At 42.0% G+C, this 22,859-nt stretch overlaps 2 protein-coding genes across 2 annotated transcripts; both read left to right on the top strand.

Moving 5' to 3' along the window:
- The first annotated feature begins 2,556 nt into the window (after nt 1–2,556).
- On the top strand, nt 2,557–6,643 carry LOC146324552 (uncharacterized). The gene is made up of 5 exons (XM_084722028.1): nt 2,557–2,986; nt 3,624–3,703; nt 3,995–4,222; nt 4,304–4,401; nt 6,595–6,643. Exons 1-5 carry the CDS (start codon nt 2,941–2,943, stop codon nt 6,641–6,643), a joined length of 501 nt encoding a protein of 166 aa, XP_084578154.1. The 5' UTR covers nt 2,557–2,940.
- On the top strand, nt 6,576–17,212 carry LOC146324551 (alpha-tectorin-like). The gene is made up of 14 exons (XM_084720134.1): nt 6,576–6,691; nt 7,382–7,508; nt 8,135–8,369; nt 8,914–9,070; nt 9,315–9,396; nt 9,486–9,548; nt 9,802–10,004; nt 11,788–11,916; nt 12,177–12,364; nt 13,732–13,889; nt 14,452–14,688; nt 15,453–15,612; nt 16,144–16,242; nt 16,685–17,212. Exons 1-13 carry the CDS (start codon nt 6,670–6,672, stop codon nt 16,240–16,242), a joined length of 1,860 nt encoding a protein of 619 aa, XP_084576260.1. The 5' UTR covers nt 6,576–6,669; the 3' UTR covers nt 16,685–17,212.
- The last annotated feature ends 5,647 nt before the right edge of the window (nt 17,213–22,859 follow it).

Below are 22,859 nucleotides of genomic sequence, written 5' to 3'. Positions count from 1 at the left end.
AACGTGGCGTGAACATCAGAGCGATGGTTACCAAACTTTTTCTTCAAGTCAACAAGAAACTGATTTAAAAAAAAAAAGAGTTCAAAAGTTGAATTGTAGTGAAATAAAGGTCAGCAGGATGGAAACAGATGATGTGATGCGTTCATGTGGATTCAGGCACACAGTGGAAGACAAACCAGATATTATTTTAGTGGACGAGAGAAGGACAGTAACACCAGCAGAGACCATCGACATCCCGACAACAAGAAACCAGGATGTTTCAAGAACGGCAGATATATCCAACGATAAAGAGGGGACACACACAGGACCGTCCTCCTGTCACTGTTGGACATGAATAACCTCATGTTTTAAATGGAATTTAACATGAACTCATTACATTTGAAATATATTGAGAGAAAGCCTCATTTTATATCTACATACGTTATAATGACATAAAATACACACAGAATTACTTTATTTAACGTATTTTATTCCATTTGTTGTAAAATATAATGTAACCATAGCAACATAACATCAACTATATTTCGTTTTGCCGTCCCGCCGATCCGTCCGACTGCTCGTTTGTTTTTCCCGTTGTGTCCAGCAGTTGTCCTCCATCTGTCTGAGTCCAGGTGACTGGAACAGAAAGGACAGCTTTGTGCATCAGAATGAGACAGCAGGGGTTAAGGTTGGACATGGACTGATGGACAGTAAAAAACCTGATTAATACAGTAGATTCACAATAACTTTGGTCTTCTGATCTTTTACTTCAGTTAAACGTGGTCATCAATAAATAAAATAAAAATCTTAAAAAGTCTTTGTTGCTTCACCTTTAGCAGTTTTTAAAATTTTGTCCTGCAAAGTGTCAGTGAAGGACAGAGACTGAACAGGTTTGTGGAGACAAAAACATGTCAAGAATCTGTGAGAACATCGTCTCTGTGTGGGAGGGTGGAGACGTCAGGACAAAAGAGAGACACAGAACAGTTTCCAACAACCAGAGGACCAACACGTCTCCTCCTCACAGTCCTGCAGCAGCGTCTCGTCCAGAAAACCTCCACAAGGTAAAACTACACTCATCATGTCTGTCTCCGTCTGTCTGTGTCTGTGTCTCCATCTGTCTGTGTCTGTCTCTGTCTGTCTGTGTCTGTGTCTCCATCTGTCTCTGTCTTTGCAAACACCACAGGTGTTAACATGTTATTTATGTTTAAGTTATTTCTTATTTCTTATGTCAAAATTTGAAAATGACTGATGCTAATATGCAAATGAGTGACACTAATTTGCATAAATTTCAGAAAAGTAAACTGAAAGTTGAACGAAGATTCAAAATTCTTCCATTTTAGTCAAATTTTTTTAGATTAGTTTGACGTCCAGCCTTCAGTTTCCCTCACAGGTTCACAAATTAAATCCTATGCCTTATTTCTGTTAACCGGGGTGGAAATAACTAATTACAATAATTACTGTAATTCAGTAGTCTTTTTGGGGGTACTTGTACTCTTATGAGTAGATTTTTAAGTCTGTATTTTTACTTATACTTACATGTGCATGACAAGCTGTAATCTACTTAGTTACTTTTATAATTATAGTTGAGCTCTGAGTATAATTTGAATTAATATCCAGACTTTTAATCTGCATTTTAGTAGCCAATCAGGTGATGTGATCACAAACGGACCAATGAAAAACAAAACAAAACGCCGCAGCAGAACGTTTGGACTCATGATGTCAATCATTAAAATTTAACCAATTAAAACATTTAATCAATCAAAATATTTAATCAATAGATGTAGCAGCAGTTTGCATCGAGTCGTTAAAGTTCAACTTAAAATTAGAAAAAAAAGGTTAATGTTATGTTGTAATTAATGATCTATCAGTTATTAGCATTTTCAATTATCAGTTCAGAAAATCGCACAAAATTTGGAGCTGCATGGCGTCGCCTCATCAGAGCTGCAGAGCGTCTGATGTCATCACACTCAGTTCGTTCTGTACCGACTGCTGCAATTAAACAGAAGAATAGGTGACATTTAGAGTCAAAAAATGTTTCCAGGTGTTTTTTTTTTTAACCCCTGAAGAGACGAGTCCTGATGGACACGTTAGACCTGTTAGACTTGGACATGTTTGAGAAAATATCTGCTCTTTTATGAGGTGAGCAGGGTGGAATCAGGTGAACTGAGCTCATTCCTCTTCCAACATCCAAGAAAGAATCCAAGACACGTCATCAAAATCATATATCAGACGAAAAACCTGTTATTTGCCCCGAGGGGAGAAATTGCAGAACAACTAGAACGTCTATAAACGTCATTTTGACCTTTGACTTCCAAACTTAATTATCTCTCAGAATAAATACATTCATCTGTGTTTTTTTTTTTTTTTATCAGGTTAGTTTCTCTTTTTAAAATGAAATAACACCAAAATGTAAAATGTATTTATATATTTTTTCAATATGCAGCCATTCTGCGTACAATAAGCAGGAGAGAGAGAGGAAGAGGAGGAGAAGAAGAAGAGTTTTCAGGTCATTTACAATCTGACGTCATCGTTACTGGATTTAATGCAGTTTGAATTAGATCATTTACTACAGTAAAAACTGTAAACTGTAAAAATAAAGTGTTTAATTCACTAACAGTACGTCAGTATAATCAGTAGTTCAAGTATTCTGCAGTAACAGTACTGTGTTCTTTGTGTACTCTGTGTACTCTGGCTGATGATTAATTTCTCCATTAATCGATCGATTGTTTAGTTTGTAAAAGAAATTCTTCCGTCACAAAGATCCAGAGACCAGAGAGACGACTTCTTTACGTTTGTTTGTCCAAATTATTACAGATAAGTTACAGTTATTACAATCATCCAAGGTCAAACAGTCATTTACAGTAATCAGATTACTACAGGGCATGGAAACATAATTGCATGCAAACGTACTGAATGTGTCCCTTCCAGCTCTCTGTCAGCTAATTGGCCCCCGGCTCCAACATGCTCCGCCTCCTGCTCTACCTGGCTGCACTCAGCTTCCTCCCAGGTGAGTCCTGACCTGCCTCAGAACCACCGGAACCAGTTTACAGGTGTGATGAGTTCTCATAACACCGAAACAAGTTCTAATACTTTGATAATAAAACTGTGATATTATTCATTTAAATAATGGAAATATTACAGTTTTTTACTTAAAATATTATTGACACTTTTCCTTTAAATATTAAGACTTAAGTCTCAAAATATTACAACATTTTTGACATTATTACTTATTTTTTAAGTCTATAAGTTTCAGAACTTTAATCTTGAAATAATACAACTTTAATGTACTTTTTTCCCAGATATGATAATTTAATATTTCATCTTAAAACTAATTAAGTTTCATCTTAAAATAATTAAAGCAACTATTTCTCATCAAAATAATAAGATTTTATGAGTGTTATTAGTTTTTTCTCTTAATAAGTTTTTCTCAGATTTTAGAAGATCCGTGTTCATGAAATATTACTTTAATATTTTCATGTCTCTTACATAAATCAAGAAATATTATGACTTGAGTGAAGAAATACTGAGTGTGTCGATTTTTTAACACCTTACTTTTGTTTTTCTTTTCTTTTGCCGTCCATCGTGTTGTCCAATCTGCTGACTGACTTCATGTCTTCACTCTCGCCGTGTCTCCATGTCTGCAGGTGTGAGAACAAACACAGGTGACAATGACATCAGCAGCTGCCCCATCCGATACTTTGGAAAACTTTATGAAACCTTAAATGTGAGCAATGTTTATTTCTAGAATTCAAAATCACAACTTTGTGTCAGAGGACAGAGCAGTACCATGTACGCATCATCATCCAGCGTATGTATTGTTTAATCCATGCCAACATAAAGGACACATGAGAGTATCTGAACACTGACAGCTTCTTCGTTTGAAACAGACGTTTGTATTTGTGGACATAAAGGGGACTGACCTCCTCCTCCTGACATCTTTCAGTGTCCTGACAGGGTCGGTCCATTTTCTCCTGCAGTTTTGACATTCACTGTTGTGTCTCTGTGTTGTTGACAGGTGAACATCAGCCAGGACAAACTGTCAATTTGTTTTAAAGATGATTTCAGCTCTGAGATGAACGACTGTATTCTGGTAGATTCTGATGATGTCACAGCTGCTGGCTTAGAGATCGCAAACTCTACTGTTAAGCCTGAATCAGGTTTTCGTGACGCTCTGAGTCAACTCACAGGTTCATCACCATGTTCTGTGACCCTGAATATGGAGGACAGCAACCAGGACATCCTGGTAAGAACTGTTCTGTTTCATCTGAATGTGTCTCTGAATGACTGAAAACGTTTCTGGACAGTTTGTGTGTTTTGTTTCCAGATGACAGCTGAGATTCGTCCGTTTGAGGATCAAGCAGCTTTGATGGTGAACCTCGATGATGCTGCTACACAGAATTCTGTGGTGGGATTTGTGGAAAAGTCTTTTTTGATGATTACAGATGGTGTTTGTGACGGTAATCGATATTTATTACAATTTTTCATTAACAATGACAAAATATGAGTTGTAAAGTGCAAAGGGCTGCGTGACAAACCTTTAAATATTTAATCAGTAAGGCTGACAGGCAGTGTGTTAGATTTCATAACAAAATGAAAAAAAAAAGTTATAAAAAGTTTTATAACTAGATTGTGGTACAGGACCACATCACATCTCGACCCCTTCATCATCCTCATCGACCCCTTCATCATCCTCATCGACCCCTTCATCATCCTCTCGACCCCTTCATCATCCTCATCGACCCCTTCATCATCATCCTCCTCGGCCCCTTCATCATCCTCATCGACCCCTTCATCATCCTCCTCAACCCCTTCATCATCCTCATCGACCCCTTCATCATCATCCTCTCGACCCCTTCATCATCCTCTCGACCCCTTCATCATCCTCTCGACCCCTTCATCATCATCCTCCTCGGCCCCTTCATCATCCTCATCGACCCCTTCATCATCCTCATCGACCCCTTCATCATCATCCTCCTCGGCCCCTTCATCATCCTCATCGACCCCTTCATCATCCTCATCGACCCCTTCATCATCCTCCTCAACCCCTTCATCATCCTCTCGACCCCTTCATCATCATCCTCCTCGGCCCCTTCATCATCCTCATCGACCCCTTCATCATCCTCCTCAACCCCTTCATCATCCTCATCGACCCCTTCATCATCCTCATCGACCCCTTCATCATCCTCTCGACCCCTTCATCATCATCCTCTCGACCCCTTCATCATCCCCTCGACCCCTTCATCATCCTCATCGACCCCTTCATCATCCTCTCGACCCCTTCATCATCCTCATCGACCCCTTCATCATCCTCTCGACCCCTTCATCATCCTCTCGACCCCTTCATCATCCTCATCGACCCCTTCATCATCCTCATCGACCCCTTCATCCCTCTCATCGACCCCTTCATCATCCTCATCGACCCCTTCATCATCCTCATCGACCCCTTCATCATCCTCTCGACCCCTTCATCATCCTCTCGACCCCTTCATCCCTCTCCTCGACCCCTTCATCATCCTCATCGACCCCTTCATCATCCTCTCGACCCCTTCATCATCCTCTCGACCCCTTCATCATCCTCTCGACCCCTTCATCCCTCTCCTCGACCCCTTCATCATCCTCATCGACCCCTTCATCATCCTCTCGACCCCTTCATCATCCTCATCGACCCCTTCATCATCCTCTCGACCCCTTCATCATCCTCTCGACCCCTTCATCCCTCTCCTCGACCCCTTCATCATCCTCATCGACCCCTTCATCATCCTCTCGACCCCTTCATCATCCTCTCGACCCCTTCATCATCCTCTCGACCCCTTCATCCCTCTCCTCGACCCCTTCATCATCCTCATCGACCCCTTCATCATCCTCTCGACCCCTTCATCCCTCTCCTCGACCCCTTCATCATCCTCATCGACCCCTTCATCATCCTCTCGACCCCTTCATCATCCTCTCAACCCCTTCATCATCCTCTCGACCCCTTCATCATCCTCTCGACCCCTTCATCATCCTCATCGACCCCTTCATCATCCTCTCGACCCCTTCATCATCCTCTCGACCCCTTCATCCCTCTCCTCGACCCCTTCATCATCCTCATCGACCCCTTCATCATCCTCTCAACCCCTTCATCATCCTCTCGACCCCTTCATCCTCCTCCTCGACCCCTTCATCCCTCATCAATATGTCCATAGACATATCAGAAACCTGTATAAAAATGTAGATATTTTAAATATAACTGTTATGAATTCACTAAAACACTGAATCTATCTAGAATTTCATTCTGTCATTCTGTCAAAATTAAAAAATAGAAGTGAAAATAGTGATAAAGACGTTATTATGTGTTGGATTAGAGTTCTAACAAGCTAAAAACAAATTTATATCTATGATTTCTATGATGAATATTACAGATAATGATTAAATGTTAAAAGGACTCATCATTGTTTCTCCCATTTTGTGGACATTTCAGTTCATGCACTTCACATTTCCAGTGAAGTGAAGACCACAAGCGAACGCTAACGAAACTCTCACAGATAAAGACGACAGTTTTTATTGTCACATCTGAAAACTGACTTCAGACTGTGAATATTAATATTTATAATTATAATTCTGTGTTTTCTGCAGGAGGTCACTCTGCAGGTCGTTGGTGTCGTCCTGCATCAATGGAATTTAAACAAAGGTGAAGAAAACTTTGTGGACATGAGCGGCTGCAGACATTCAGGTGAGCAGAGCGGCTTTAAAGGGTCAGTTCACCCAAAATAAGAATGACATGATAATTAGATGATAATTTCTCTTTTTCTCTTTGTATTGAAAATAATAAATATGAGATATTGCTGTCTGTGGGATGATTCTTAAACATACCTGATTTTGATTTTAATTGTTCATAAAAATGTATTGTGTATGGTATATATATATATATATATATATATATATATATATATATATATATATATATATATATATATACACATATATATATATATATATATATATATATATATATATATATATATATATATATATATATATATATATATATATATACATACATATAATATGCAATTTAAATTGTTTTGTTTAAATAAAGTTCAATTAAAGGTTAAATTAAAATTAAAGGTTCATTCTAAGGTAACAAAAACAAAACAATTCTTATTTTCAGCTGATTTCACACTAATGAAACTCAACACAACGGACCTTCAATTACATTTCAGTTAATTAAAATTAATTTCAGTGTTGTTTTATTTTCATTTTGATTTTCATAAATTCTTTTTCATTTTAATTTAAATTTGTACCATTTTATTTTCATTTAAATATACATTTGAAATTGTTTATTTTTGTTACAATGTGTGTGAAGTGTCCCTTTAAAGGGCCCTCAGTGTGAACAGCAGTCAGTGTTCTGGCTGTTTTTCAGGTCTCGTCTTGGAAGCCGACACGGTGGCGTGCGACACTGCGGCCTCCTCTGTTGTGACCTGTGATGCATCAGCGGCCCTCAGCATCAGCTCCTGTGGCCCCAGAAAGCATTGCCGTGGCAACGGCCAGTAAATATCTTTAATTCATATCTCAAAGAATGTCGTCAAATGTTAAAACCACATGGATTAGAACAAAGACGTAATCCATGTAGATCCATCTAACTATTATTATTATTATTTTTATTATTGTTGTTGTTGTTGTTGTTGTTGTTATTATTATTATAACTATGGCGATGACTACAGACAGAGAGAGATCAAAGCATTTTTAAGATAACTTAACTATAATCCTACATTTTTTTTAATTTTTTTTTTGCTGATGTGAGAAATGATGGAGTTTGTGACTTGAGACTGTGATATGATCTGAACCGTGAGTTTTATGATCTGTCCGGGGTTATAATCCTCACTAACTGTCTGGGACATTTTATCGTGTCCTGATTAACTTCCTGCAGTTAAATTACAATAAAAATGGTTCAAAGGTGGGTTTCAGAAAACTCAGCTTAAACTGTCCCTTTAAGTCAGTCTCAGTTGTTTGTTTGTTTGTTTGTTTGTTTGTTTGTTTGTTTGTTTGTTTGTTTGTTTGTTTCCAGACAAATTAAAAGCAGGACTGTCTGATGATCAGACTTCCATCCTCTGTGGACACAAATGTTCATTTCAAACATCTGATCCTGTTCTGCTCCCGCCTCCCTCTCTGTCAGGTGTGTGTTGACTCCTCCCTGCACCGTCACCGGCCCCGCTGTCATCGATTTCAACGGGAACGTGAGCTTCGTCGAGACTCGCTGCGCGCACACTCTGATGTCACTGCCAGGCCTCCAGCTGTTGGCCACCTTCCGGGAACGCCGTCGAAAGGACGTTAGTTTTTTGGACCAAGTGATCCTGCGTCTGAACAAGTCGGCTGTGGACATTTACCTCAGACAAGACGGGACAGTACGAGTAAGAAACCTGCAGACACAGAGAGCGATGAGTCACATATAGATAAAGTTTAAAAACCTGCTGACTGGATATTAAAAAATGTAAGTTAAAATAAGTAACTGATATTTCTGTTAATCTTGAAAATTTAAAATGGAAAATAAAAAAGCTGAAATGTAAATGCTCAAATAAAATGGATCACTTTCACTAAAACAACCAGACCCTTTATAAAACTGTAACTTTAACAAAGTCACTGTGATATTCAGTCAGACTCAAAGAAAACAAAATCAAACTCACCAAAACTGTCTAAAACTAACCTGCAGTGTATCATCAGGATACAGTGATCACAAAGACATACAAGAAAACACAGTGAGAGACAGAAAACATATACAGGACACACAAAATGACTGCAGAGACACAAACAATCACAAAGAGACAAAACAACAGAAAGAGAAATAAAACAACCACACAGAGACACAGAAGCAGTGCAGCTGTCTTTCATGTATTTTATGGTGGTTCCTCCTGTCTCAGCTGTGTCTCTGACGTCTGTCCTCTCGTCCCTCTGCAGCTGGACAACACAACACTGAACCTGGACAGCTCGCCTCAGACAGAACACGGCGTGTTGCTGTCTAAGGACAAAAACGGAGTCACCGCCAAGGTGGAGCTCTTCAACTACACCTCTTCTGTCTTCTTTGACGGCACCACTGCACGGATCGAGATGAAAGGTACGAAGAAAAACTGCTTCACGTGTGTTCATGCTGTGTGACGGCATGTTGAGGAGTTAAAAACACTTGTGTGTGTACATGTGGAGGTACTAATACACATTATATATTCTATATATATATGACCATATATAAAACCACCACAAAGAAACACAAAATAACCACAAAGAGAATCATCAGACATTATAAAATATAATGTGTGATGTGATGTGAATCGGTGTCTGACTGTTGGTTGATCTGGATCCAGGTCCGCCCCCTCTGAAGGGTTTGTGTGTGAACTCCAGCACCTCTCTGACTGAAGTGAAGTTTTCTGAGTTGAGCTCCAGCAGGTAAGAGACTCCGTCAACACCTGAACATCCACCGACTGCTGCTTCATCACTCACACTGTGGTCCTGTACTGCTCTCTGTCGCCCCCCAGCTGTGAGACGGAGCACAGCGAACCTGACGACGGACGGATCAACTGCACCATCATGACTAACCGGTGAGCAGAGACGCCCCTGAACGCACATCAAACGCACCTCTGAGACATGAAACAGACACAGACTGTTTAGGACGTAGTTCAAACTAAGACGAGTTAAATGAAGGTGATCTTAAGATGAGTGAAGATCAATAAAAAACAATAAATGGAGAGGAAATATAAAACGTATGCAGTAAAATCTAAACATCATAGAGGAGAAATGTAATGAATCAGTTTTACACTGTTGTCTCGGTTCACTCTTTATCTCCAACAACAGCTGTAAAGTCCTGAAGGAGGCACCGTTCACTTCCTGTCACAGCCGTATCGACCCGGAACCCTACATCACGGCCTGCAGCGACACGCTCTGCAGGTACCCGTCTGTGGATGGACTCAGGTGTCAGTTCCTGGAGGCCTATGTCAGAGCCTGCAGCCTGCTGACCAATGACACGCTGGAGGGCTGGAGGTCAGAGACCAGCTGCTGTAAGAACATCACTCACTTTATTATCTTTTACTGTTATTTTATTTTACTCTCATTAACAAACAGTCCAGGAAGTCTGAAGATTCACCGCCACACTGTTACACTGTCACACTGTCACACTGTTACACTGTCACACTGTTACACTGTCACACTGTTACACTGTCACACCGTCACACTGTCACACCGTCACACCGCCACACTGTTACACTGTCACACTGTCACACTGTTACACTGTCACACTGTCACACTGTCACACCGTCACACTGTCACACCGTCACACCGCCACACTGTTACACTGTCACACTGTCACACTGTCACACTGTCACACTGTTACACTGTCACACTGTCACACTGTCACACCGTCACACTGTCACACCGTCACACCGCCACACTGTTACACTGTCACACCGTCACACTGTCACACCGTCACACCGTCACACTGTTACACTGTCACACTGTTACACTGTCACATCGTCACACTGTCACACCGTCACACCGTCACACCGCCACACTGTTACACCGTCACACTGTTACACTGTCACACCGTCACACCGTCACACCGTCACACCGTCACACCGTCACACCGCCACACTGTTACATCGTCACACTGTCACACTGTCACACCGTCACACCGTTACACTGTCACACTGTCACACTGTTACACTGTCACATCGTCACACTGTCACACCGTCACACCGTCACACCGCCACACTGTTACACCGTCACACTGTTACACTGTCACACCGTCACACCGTCACACTGTCACACCGTCACACCGTCACACTGTCACACCGTCACACCGCCACACTGTTACATCGTCACACTGTCACACCGTCACACCGTCACACCGTCACACTGTCACACCGTCACACCGTCACACCGTCGCACCGTCACACTGTTACACTGTCACACTGTTACACTGTCACACCGTCACACCGTCACACCGTCACACTGTCACACCGTCACACCGTCACACCGCCACACTGTTACACCGTCACACCGTCACACCGTCACACTGTTACACCGTCACACCGTCACACCGTCACACTGTCACACTGTTACACCGTCACACCGTCACACCGTCACACTGTTACACCGTCACACCGTCACACCGTCACACTGTCACACTGTTACACCGTCACACCGTCACACCGCCACACTGTTACACCGTCACACCGTCACACCGTCACACTGTTACACCGTCACACCGTCACACTGTCACACTGTTACACCGTCACACCGTCACACCGCCACACTGTTACACCGTCACACCGTCACACCGTCACACTGTTACACCGTCACACCGTCACACTGTTACACCGTCACACCGTCACACCGTCACACCGTCACACTGTTACACCGCCACACCGTCACACCGCCACACTGTTACACCGTCACACCGTCACACCGTCACACCGTCACACTGTTACACCGCCACACCGTCACACCGCCACACTGTCACACTGTCACACCGTCACACCGTCACACCGCCACACTGTTACACCGTCACACCGTCACACTGTTACACCGTCACACCGTCACACCGTCACACTGTTACACCGTCACACCGTCACACCGTCACACTGTTACACCGTCACACCGTCACACCGTCACACTGTTACACCGTCACACCGTCACACTGTCACACTGGTCACACTGAATTTACAGTGTAGTCTTCTAATCTTCCTCTGAACCGACATTTAAACATAAGCAGGAAGTATTTTAAACATTGTTATTTCATATTTCTTATGAATTATTGACAGTTGAATCTGTCTCTCCGTGCAGCGTCTCCTCTGGGTTTCTGTCAGGACGCCTGCAGCTCTCATGAGTTCTGCGGTGAGGACATCGGAGGTCGACCTCGCTGCCTCTGTCGCGCCGACTTCGCCTCCAAATACAGATCGAAAGATGTTTTAGGTAAGACGGCTGTGACACGACTAACTGACCCAAGGGTTAACTGTGCAACAGAACTCTGCTTGACTTTAAATCTAGATTTACTCGTTTAAAACCAGGTTTAATTAAAGTGTAAACTTAGATTAAATGAATCTTTGTTGGTGCAACACAGTCACACTGGTGTCCAGGAGGAAACAGAAGTGGATCCACAATAATTCCCTGAGGAGTCATTGTTTCATGTTCATGTGTTTCATTTCTTTTGTCCTCCCTTACCTGGTGTCCAGGTGACCCGACCGTCTGCAGGGAGAACTCTGCCTCGGTGTCTCTGGCTGGGTGTCTCCTGACAGAAAAAGGCATCAACCACTCCACCTTACACCTCAACGACCAGAGCTGTGGAGGTCAGCTGGACGAGGAGACGCACATGGTGACGTTCAGCTTCGACAGCAGTAAACCCTGCGGGGCGGTGGTCTCGGTGGGCGTCTCTCCTCTACTGATCGCCAAAGTGCTTGTCGGATCACTTCAGTTTGATGTCAGACAGTTTTTGCAACTTCCTAAAAAAGACAAGCTGATGATTTAGCCGTTTTTTTTTTTTTAACGCAGTATTTGAACGTCTCTCACGAGTATATTCCAGGAGAGACAGAAAGTGTCCACAGCTGCATGTGGCTCTTCAGTCCCTGTCCAGTGGCTCCCTGAAGCTTTGGTTTAAACAATTATATGGAAATAAATGTTTGTTTTTAACATTTTAATTTGAGACAATTCAGGCAAAGTACTGCAATAGATTGCAAACAAATAAAAATCAGTATCAGTGAGCTGCGAACCTTTTTAGTGCCTGAAAGATTTAATAGTTTCAATTGAAAATTTTAACATTTATTGTCACTTCAATGACTATATTCAATATATTGTTTAAATAAAATGACTTGAGTTTCTAAAATTCAAAGCTTTAAGTTTATATGAAGAAGAAAAGTACAATATCTCAACAAAAAGTCAGTAGTTGGTATAACTTTAATATATAGATTATATATTTAGCTGTAACTTGGTGCTGTTTCCTCTAAAATTTTGATGGTGGCTCATCAGCTCACTATTGATGCCAAATAAAATAAAGGTTGCAGACAGCTGACTTGTGACAACAGATATATACGTTGTAAAAGATATAACCATCACTTCCAAAAGACTTCCACGTGTCCTTAATGATGTCATGGAGGTTAATAAATACATCCACCAGAGGGCGCTGCTCAGAGTCAACCCTGAAGAAGAAGAAGAATCAAAAGTTTGGCAACACTACAGGAGGTCTTAATCAACGCCACAACGAACGCCAAAACGCCACAATCAATATCAAATGATTTATTGATTTTTTTTCTCAGTGTGAACTCTGCGTCTGATTGGCTAACAGGCGACTTCTTGGCACCATTGGTTAGGTCGGTTATAACGGCTGTTTTGCATGGATATAAATGGCAGCTGTAGAAAGGTGGTGCATCCACCGAGTGGGCGTGTCCAGGTCAGCCAGCCTGCTCCCATTGGTTAATGTGAAGTTTTTCCGGTAATGCTGGTGGCCCTGCAGAGTGAGTAACCAGACAGATTGAGGTTTTCTTCACATATCTTTAAGAAACAAGACAGCACGAGCTCGTGTCAGCTAACACGTTTAAGGAATTGTTTTGCATCCACCTAAGCTCCACCCACAAAAAAATTATAAATATTCAACAAGAGAAATGGTGTTTATATAAATGCAGTTAATATTTTAAAAAGTCCATTACAGTCCGACAAGCACTTTGTTTGAAGTTTGAGTTTTTTGCACCTCTGACATCATGCAGTGACGCCGTCTGAATCCCTGTGACCCTGCAGGCCAGAGACAACAAAATCAGCTACAAAAACACCATCAAGACAGACAACAGCACCGCGTCCAACTCCACCATCTCTCGCCAAGACCCGGTAAACATCGAGTTCTCCTGCTTCTATGGCCAGCCAGACAACAAGACCATGTCCTTTAAAGTCAGAAGAGGGTGAGTAGGTCAACATGTTTAACGGCCTTATATCACAGCTCTTAATAACTTATATATTATTTAATATTCTGCATGAAAAACACAAAGAGAGAAGCGGACAAAACGTGACCAGTCACAGTCAGCTGTCAGTGTGTCACATGTCCACATGTGATGATGATGATGATGATGTTCAGTTTAAAAGGTAGTTTAATGGATTGTTGACAGAATTTACAAAAGATGGGAAGAGGGTCATGTGGAAGGATGATGGTGGATGAAGGGTTTGAGGGATGAAGGGGTTGAGGAAAAAGATGAAGGGGTCGAGGAAACAGATGAAGGGGTCGAGGAAACAGATGAAGGGGTCGAGGAGAGGAATGAAGGAGGTTGGTTTGTTGTTGAGCTGCAGGACTAGGAACTTGAGGGGTGGAACTCAGGGTGAAGGCATGTCCTGATGAGCTTTGGTACTTTGTCCCTCTGAGGTTCCCTGGACGGATGAGGTTGAACTTTGGACCTGTGTGTGTGTGTGTGTGTGTGTGTGTGTGTGTGTGTGTGTGTGTGTGTGTGTGTGTGTGTGTGTGTTGTGCAGCACTGTGTTGCAGCAGGTTGTATCTGGATCTTGGAACTACAGTCTGTCTATGAAGATGTGTTTCGACTTCACCTGCACTCGACCCATGGACCTATCAGAAGGAGTCCAGCTGGGTCAGACCATGTACATCAGCGTGGACACCAACGGGCTGGACACCAACTTCATCACCCTCGTTACTCAGAACTGCTGGGCAACCAACGGCAACGGTAATCTGAGATATGACCTCATCACTAATGGGTGAGTAGTGGTCACCTGTCTACACATACAGGGCCATGATTCTGTATTTGTTATGATTGTGCTGTTCTGTTCTGTTCATGTGACGTCTGTCCATCCCTGGAGGAGGATCTGTCCTCTGTGCCTCTCCCTGACATTTACATCTTTTTCCCTGTTAAAAGGTTTTTTGGGGAATGGAGGGGTCATGAAGAGAGATGGAGGGGTGATGAAGAGAGATGGAGGGGTCACGAAGAGGGATGGAGGGGTTGTGAAGAAAGATGGAGGGGTCATGAAGAGGGATGGAGGGGTCATGAAGAGAGATGGAGGGGTGATGAAGAGAGATGGAGGGGTCACGAAGAGGGATGGAGGGGTTGTGAAGAAAGATGGAGGGGTCATGAAGAGGGATGGAGGGGTCATGAAGAGAGATGGAGGGGTGATGAAGAGAGATGGAGGGGTGATGAAGAGAGATGGAGGGGTGATGAAGAGAGATGGAGGGGTCATGAAGAGAGATGGAGGGGTCATGAAGAGAGATGGAGGGGTCATGAAGAGGGATGGAGGGGTCATGAAGAGAGATGGAGGGGTGATGAAGAGAGATGGAGGGGTCGAAACCTACTGACTTGTCGTGTGGCAAACTTCAGATCTTTAGTCCTATTGATCTTTAGTTAATATCATTTTTTGAAATACAGTCTTAGAGATCTGATCCCAGATCTGACTGACAGTGATTTAAATGTTTTTTGTTATTGGATGCAGATTACAGGTGATTAAAACATGTGACTGGTGTGTTTCAGCTGTGGGAACCCACAGGACCGCTCAGTGACGGTGATGTCAAACGGAAATGGAGGAAGCGTCATCTCCTTCAAGATATTTCAGTTCAACGGGAGCAACAGCGGCGTCGCACTGAACTGCAAGATGAAGCTGTGTGTGAAGAACGATCCGGGCTGTCAGCCGGTACACACACACACACACACACACACACACGCACACACACGCACACACACACACACACACCACTCCATTAAAAATCTGATGAACTGACCCTTCCTAAGTCCTGTGCATTGAAGAACACAGCACAAAGGGCATCCATCATTTTTAAGAGTTTTTCAGAGTTTTTTAAGAGTTTTTCAGAGTTTTTTCAGTTTTTTCAGTTTTTCAGAGTTTTTCAGAGTTTTTTCAGAGTTTTTTCAGAGTTTTTCAGAGTTTTTTCAGAGTTTTTTCAGAGTTTTTCAGAGTTTTTTCAGAGTGCTCCTGTAAAAAACAAGCAGCACTCTGAACGTCGAACACAAGTTGCCCAGGTCACATTCACAGAATGCAAAATGCCTCCTAAAACCCTCAGACTGAATCTTCCTGAGCTTTGACTGGGGCTTTACTTTTCATGTGTGAGAGCAAAGCAACTCAGTCTTGTAACTAATAATTTCAGCTCAAATGTGAAGGTTGCCTGTCATTGTCGGGCTAACTGAACTGTGTCTTTATCTGTATCAGAGATGCCAGCAACGTAACAGGAAACGGAGATCTATCTCCGGAGTCAAGCCTCTGTACGAAGACATGAACCCTGCCTTCATCACGCTGGCCTGGGATTAGGTAAGACACGACTCGCAGCAGAGATCGAGTAGATTTTTTTGCCTTCTAGCAGAGTTTATTTATGGTGACCCTCACATCTGAAATTGTCTGGCCAATCAGATGAAGCTAACAATTCAATTTTCAAATGAAATATTATAGTTTGGGGTTCTTTCAGCAGATTCAGGAGCTTCAGAAAGTACAGTTCAGGAATCTATTGGCCAGATTAAACTACAAAATCCTGCAGAAACAACAAGCAACACTGGCAAGTCCAAGACCACTGGACCAAGACCATTTCTTCAGCCTTAATTTGATAGCGACAGGTGAAGAGACAAACAGGAAGTGGGGATAAGGAGAGGGGTGTGACATGCAGGAAACACCGGCGGCTGGAATCAAACTGGTGACAGTCTGCATCATACAGCAAGGACTGATAACTAATACTAGTTTGTTCTGGTTGTCTTCTCAGGTCGTTTCCGTGGCGACTCAGACTGACCAACCGGCTCTCGACCTCCAGAATGATTCCAGACTTTTGTCCCAATCAAGAGTCTGGACGTCTGAATCCCTTCAGTTTTCCAACAAGATCTTCTGAAAAGATGAGCTCCGTTCTGATCAGTGTGAAGCTGCACAACTCAAACTTCCTCAGTGATTCAACAGAACAGGAAGCAGTTTGTGAAATTTAGAGAAGTGAAAGTTTGGATCTTCATATCACACCTTGTTAATCAATAATACCGCTTTACTTCTACTACTTCATATTTCATTTTCTGTTGTTTAGTCTTGTTTCAGAGCAGCAGCCTGCAGGCTTTCATCAGCTGGATGTCAGTTCCTGTTCATAAAGTTTAGATCAGCAGGCTGATGATCTGTAGATGTGTGGCCTCGCTGACAACGAGACGGGCTGCTGCACCGCCTCGTCTTCACTGTCTTATTCAAGTTTAAGCATTCAAAAAAATATTTAAAAAAAATAAATAAATAAAAATAGGAATGTGGGTAAAAGACACTCATGTTTGCATGTTTTTTCAGTGACTCATCAATGTCTTGATGATGTCAGCCTCAGAGACGTCTGCCTTCTGTCTGAAGACGAAAAATACGTTTGATAAACTTGAAACCAGCATCTCTTTACAGAAACAAAAAAACTTTAAACTTTCTGATGTGGGCGTGAAACGGTCTGGTTCGTACATAAAATTTTCTAGAGCAAACGGGAAAACTTTTTCATGCATACAGTAACCTCTGTGTACATGTACAGAGTGTCTGTACTTTTGCTCCTCTGTTAATATTCGTATTAATATTAATAAACATTCAGAAAAGTTTTACTATCAAAATTAACCTGAGAGTCTAAAAGTGATCCACAGGTGAAATAAGTGTTACACATCAGCACCATCATCATCATCATCATCATCATCATCATCATCAATGTCATATACATGAGAGAGTAAACAGACAGCAGGCTGTGAAGTGACAAAGTGTTTATATTATCTTCTCCTCACACACACACACACACACACACACACACACACACACACACACACACACTCAAACATCTTTAGTTACAGTTGGTGCTCAGTGCTGAGTAATAATGTAATAATAATAATAATAATAATAATAATAATAATAATAATAATAATAATAGTAATATAAGCAATAGTCATCTTCAAATATAGAGCGGTACACTTTATACAAAATACCCTGCATATTACTGTCAAGTTTAATTGAAATGAGAGGAGCATTGTGACGGGAACGACAGCAGGAGGCGCCGTCGCTCTGAAGGTTCAGACTGACAGACTCACTGAAACACATCAATAATCATCTTTTCAAGAATCCTCTCTGTGTTGCTGCCCACAGCTGCTCACATCTGCCCACAGCTGCCCACAGCTGCTCACATCTGCCCACAGCTGCTCACAGCTGCCCACAGCTGCCCACAGCTGCTCACAGCTGCTCACAGATGCTCACATCTGCCCACAGCTGCCCACAGCTGCTCACAGCTGCTCACAGCTGCCCACAGATGCTCACAGATGCTCACAGATGCTCACAGATGCTCACAGCTGCCCACAGCTGCTCACAGCTGCCCACAGCTGCCCACAGCTGCCCACAGATGCTCACAGCTGCTCACAGCTGCTCACAGCTGCCCACAGATGCTCACAGCTGCTCACAGCTGCTCACAGATGCTCACAGCTGCCCACAGCTGCTCACAGCTGCCCACAGCTGCCCACAGATGCTCACAGCTGCTCACAGCTGCTCACAGCTGCCCACAGATGCTCACAGATGCTCACAGATGCTCACAGCTGCCCACAGATGCTCACAGCTGCCCACAGATGCTCACAGCTGCTCACAGCTGCCCACAGATGCTCACAGATGCCCACAGCTGCTCACAGCTGCCCACATCTGCCCACAGCTGCCCACAGCTGCCCACAGCTGCTCACAGCTGCTCACAGCTGCCCACAGCTGCTCACAGCTGCTCACAGCTGCTCACAGCTGCCCACAGCTGCCCACAGCTGGTCACAGCTGGTCACAGCTGGTCACAGCTGCTCACAGCTGCTCACAGCTGCCCACAGCTGCCCACAGCTGCCCACAGCTGCTCACAGCTGCCCACAGCTGCCCACAGCTGGTCACAGCTGCTCACAGCTGCTCACAGCTGCTCACAGCTGCCCACAGCTGCCCACAGCTGGTCACAGCTGCCCACAGCTGCTCACAGCTGCCCACAGCTGCCCACAGATGCTCTCAGCTGCCCACAGCTGCTCACAGCTGCTCACAACAAAGTAATAAGTAAAGTAATTCAGAATCTGAGGTTTCAGGAGTTTTCTGTGATTTGCTGAGGACACAGTCGAGTCAATGTGTTTTAACCTCATAAAAACAGTTTCGTCTGACAGATTTTTATCATCAGTTTTTTTCTCTGGATTGGACGTTTTGTCCGACCGACAGTCAGAACCCACAGGGATTCAGTCCACTGTGAAAAACAGAAAATCCTCACGACAGAGAAGCTGCAACCAAAGAACCAAAGAAAGATCTTTTTAACAGCATGTCACCAGTCTGTGTGTGTATATACAGTTTATATTCTGTAAAATGCCCACAGCATCCTTTGGGTGTTTGTTCCTGAAGTGTTCTGGTTGACAGACGGTTGAGGGAATATTTGGCTGAAAGTCTGAACAACAAACCTGCAAACTGGAGGATCAAACTGTGACGAACTGACAAGCGAAAGACTTGAAACTGTTTCAGAGTAAAAGAAGAAAAACAGTCCCAGAGGTTAAAATGAAAGTCTTTGTCATGTTTCTATTTAAATCTGACTTTTGTTCTGGGAGGAAAATAAAACTTTCAGGTTCTAAGAAACAAAAGTGGAGGAAAAAATCAAAACACATTTTAATATTTCATATATTTTATACGGACATTTTCATATTATATTTTCATTTATCTTATATATAAATTTTATTACGTTTTAATTTTATTTGTTAAATACTCAACTCTGACTGGTCAATTACAGCGTCCTAAGGTCATTAGACATGTGGAGGTGCTGCTGAAGTGACCCGATCCAGATTTACAGATCTACGATGACCTCATTCTAAGCTCTGATTAGCCAAAGGCAAAAACTGATCTGAAAACAGCAAAGTCTTGTACTTGATTTACATCAAGCTTGAAGGTTTTTCTGGAACTTTGTCTGCAACGGCGCCAAAAATTAATTAATAATTTCAACATACGTCGATGCAAACTGTGTTTCTGTTGGAGAAAATCAGTAACGTTTGAAGCTCCAGCAGTTTGCAGGTTGTCGCACAGACGTGGTTTTATACAAACAGTCCTAAATATGAGTGCAAAGGCATGCAAGCACCACCCGCCTCCACCTCCACCTCCACCAGTGCAACATCACCAACAGCTACAAACTCCATAAACCCAACAGAAGTCAGAGATTATAACTCTGCATCAGTGAACAAACAAAAAGCACAATGTGGTCACTGTTAGTGTCCCTGCAGTGAGTGTCAATAAAGTTTGACTTCTCCACATTGGATGTAAGTGACTGAGGTTGTAGCGTGTCTCCGTCCTGCAGCAGGACGGAGAATAAAATCAAACAGTAAGGAGTTCACGCTGTGCAGATGAAGACAGTGAGGATTAAAGATCCTGTATTCAGACAGAAAGTTCATGTTTGTTTGGTTTGAAGCTGAACTGAAAGTGACTGAATGTGCAGATTTTTGGGGGTTTTCAGAATAAAGGCCTGTGGGAACACTGGGCAGTCCTTCATGAAAGGTTTTTCTGGTTGCTCAGAAAGATGCAGACACAAGATGTTTCTGTACGTGATTTACGGTGAAAATATGGTTTTGAGGAAAACTTTTCTTAAAGTTTTGTTTCTTTGTTAAACAAAGTCACTGATGACCGCTCCAAATATTGTGAAATGTATTATATAATAATAGTCATCTACATAATGTTCATTTGTTTTAGTACTTTGAAATAATAGGAAATCCTGGAAAGTTTGTGTAATTTTATAAACACTACACTCCCAAACTTCACTCTCAAGTTAGAAGATTTTTGGTTTGATATATCACAGTAACTCTTATTGTTTGATCAGTCTGTCTGTTCTACATGCAAACTACAACATACATACATACACAGCACAGTAACAAGGCAAAAATTTAACCTATGGGTTCATGCACATGGACAGGAAGTGTCAAAGCAACGAGGACGAACGTGGTATAAAGACCGAGACAGTCCACAGAGGGACGAGGACCGGTCGGTCAAAAACAGCTTGACGAAGGAGAGTTGACGAGATGTTTCAGCAATCCGTGTTTTTACTGTTATACGGTAGGCGGAGCCGTTAAAGGTGCATCGGTTCTAAAAACAAACGAAGAAAAAGATCGGACAGAAACAGAGTTCATGAAGAAGAGGCATGTGAGCAACACAACAATTATAAAAAGACTAAAAGACGCAGATTTTGACGGGTGAGTGAAAGTGAAACTGACAGAGACGGCTTCGAGGTCCAGGTCTCGTTCTCACCTGCCACAGGTGCAGGAGGTAAGACACGCCCACTTATTTGTTTGATTTAGTCTGATAGTTTGTTCCTGAGGTTGTGTGATGATTAGATGCTCCTGTGGAAGATAAAAGCATCTGCTAAATGTCTAAATCTAAAGCTGACATACATCTCACACTCATACTGTACTTTAATATTCATATATCTGATTTATACCTTTTATTAAATATTCTTATTTGTACATAATTCTTGTATTTAACTTTCTAATCTTTTAAGTTCCTCTCTTTAAATTTTCATCTTTCTCGTCTAATCGGACGTCGCAAATTTATTATCGCCAACTTGACTGCAGAAAGAGGACGATGGTGGATACGACATTAGTTTGAAAATTGATTTGACCTCGCTTTGAATGTCATGAAAAACAGTAAAGTTCATGTCCATGTGCGTGAATCTAATAAATTAAATTTTGTGACTGTTTAACAAACTGCTGTAAGACTGTGTTGAACAAACAGTAAGTCCAAATTCAAACTGTGTTTACCTGCTTATTTTAAATCACACAGTATGAACCTGCTGCATACACTGCAGATAATTATCTTTCCCACAAAATAAAAAGTTATAAAAACACATAATTTATGTTGTTAGCATGAGGTCTTTATAAACATGCAAATATCTGAACACCTGCCTTCATGTTCACTGCATGAAATGCACTGCTGATATATTCAATAAAAAACATGCAAAAAAATATATATATGTTTAAATTTCTGTCTGTAAAATAGTGCGATATATCGTCTGCATACGGTTTGATGTACGTCGGAGGTTTGTGTTACTTTGATGTTTGAGCTGCAGCCAACAGATCTGTGAAAACGTGTAAAATTAAAGATTAATTCAACAGTTTTTCTTTCTCCAAAAAACTGTGAAACGTGTGAACTTTCTGTCCTGAAAACAGAAGATCATTAAGTGCTACTCAGAAAAGATTTAAAGTGAAATATTCTGTACGGCTGCCTGTGCTGAGTGTTAGTGCTGCGTTCAGGTTCATCACATGAACTAAATTACAATAATCAGATTCTTTTTTTAACAGTACAGCTACTGTCAGTGTGCTTGACAGAGAGGAGGACAGAGGACAGACAGGAACAGAGAAAGAGAGGAAAGAGAAACATCTGGACACTCAGGCCCGAGAAGTCTCATCCTGTTTAAAACCAGCTGACGGACCCAAATATGGGCCCTGACCCACAGTTTGAGACCCAGAGTCCAACGTCTGTTAATGTCTTTGTTTAAGGACGTCCAGCTGTCCGGGTTTAACCAACGAGAACTGAAGCTGAGAGAGAAACCTGCTCTGATGGACCCTGGATTCAAAGAACACAGGAAACATTCTGCTGTTTATTTTTATATTTTAGCTCGTTAAAAAATCCCGTTTCATTTTAAATCATCATAAATCGTCTCATAAATCTCTCAGTCAGTAGAAAAATGACAAAGACGTGTTTGAGGTCATTTTTTAACACATATGCACCTTTTCATGTTCATTACTTTATTTAAACAAATTTTATATTTTTTTCATTTGTTGGCCGAGTGTTTTAAAGTTATGAGCCCTGATATTATTAACTAAAAGAGCTCATTTAAATTAAATATATATTACATTTCTGAGCCAAAAAGTCTCGCAGACTTCCTTTGAGATTTTTTTTTTTATCTTTAATTTAAAAGTAAG

The sequence above is a fragment of the Lutjanus erythropterus genome, chromosome 6 (genome assembly GCF_056507025.1).
Source record: "Lutjanus erythropterus isolate fLutEry1 chromosome 6, fLutEry1.hap2, whole genome shotgun sequence".
Lineage (NCBI taxonomy): Eukaryota > Metazoa > Chordata > Actinopteri > Lutjaniformes > Lutjanidae > Lutjanus > Lutjanus erythropterus.
The sequence above is the reverse complement of the archived record's forward strand: the minus strand, read 5'-3'. Positions and strand labels throughout refer to the sequence as shown.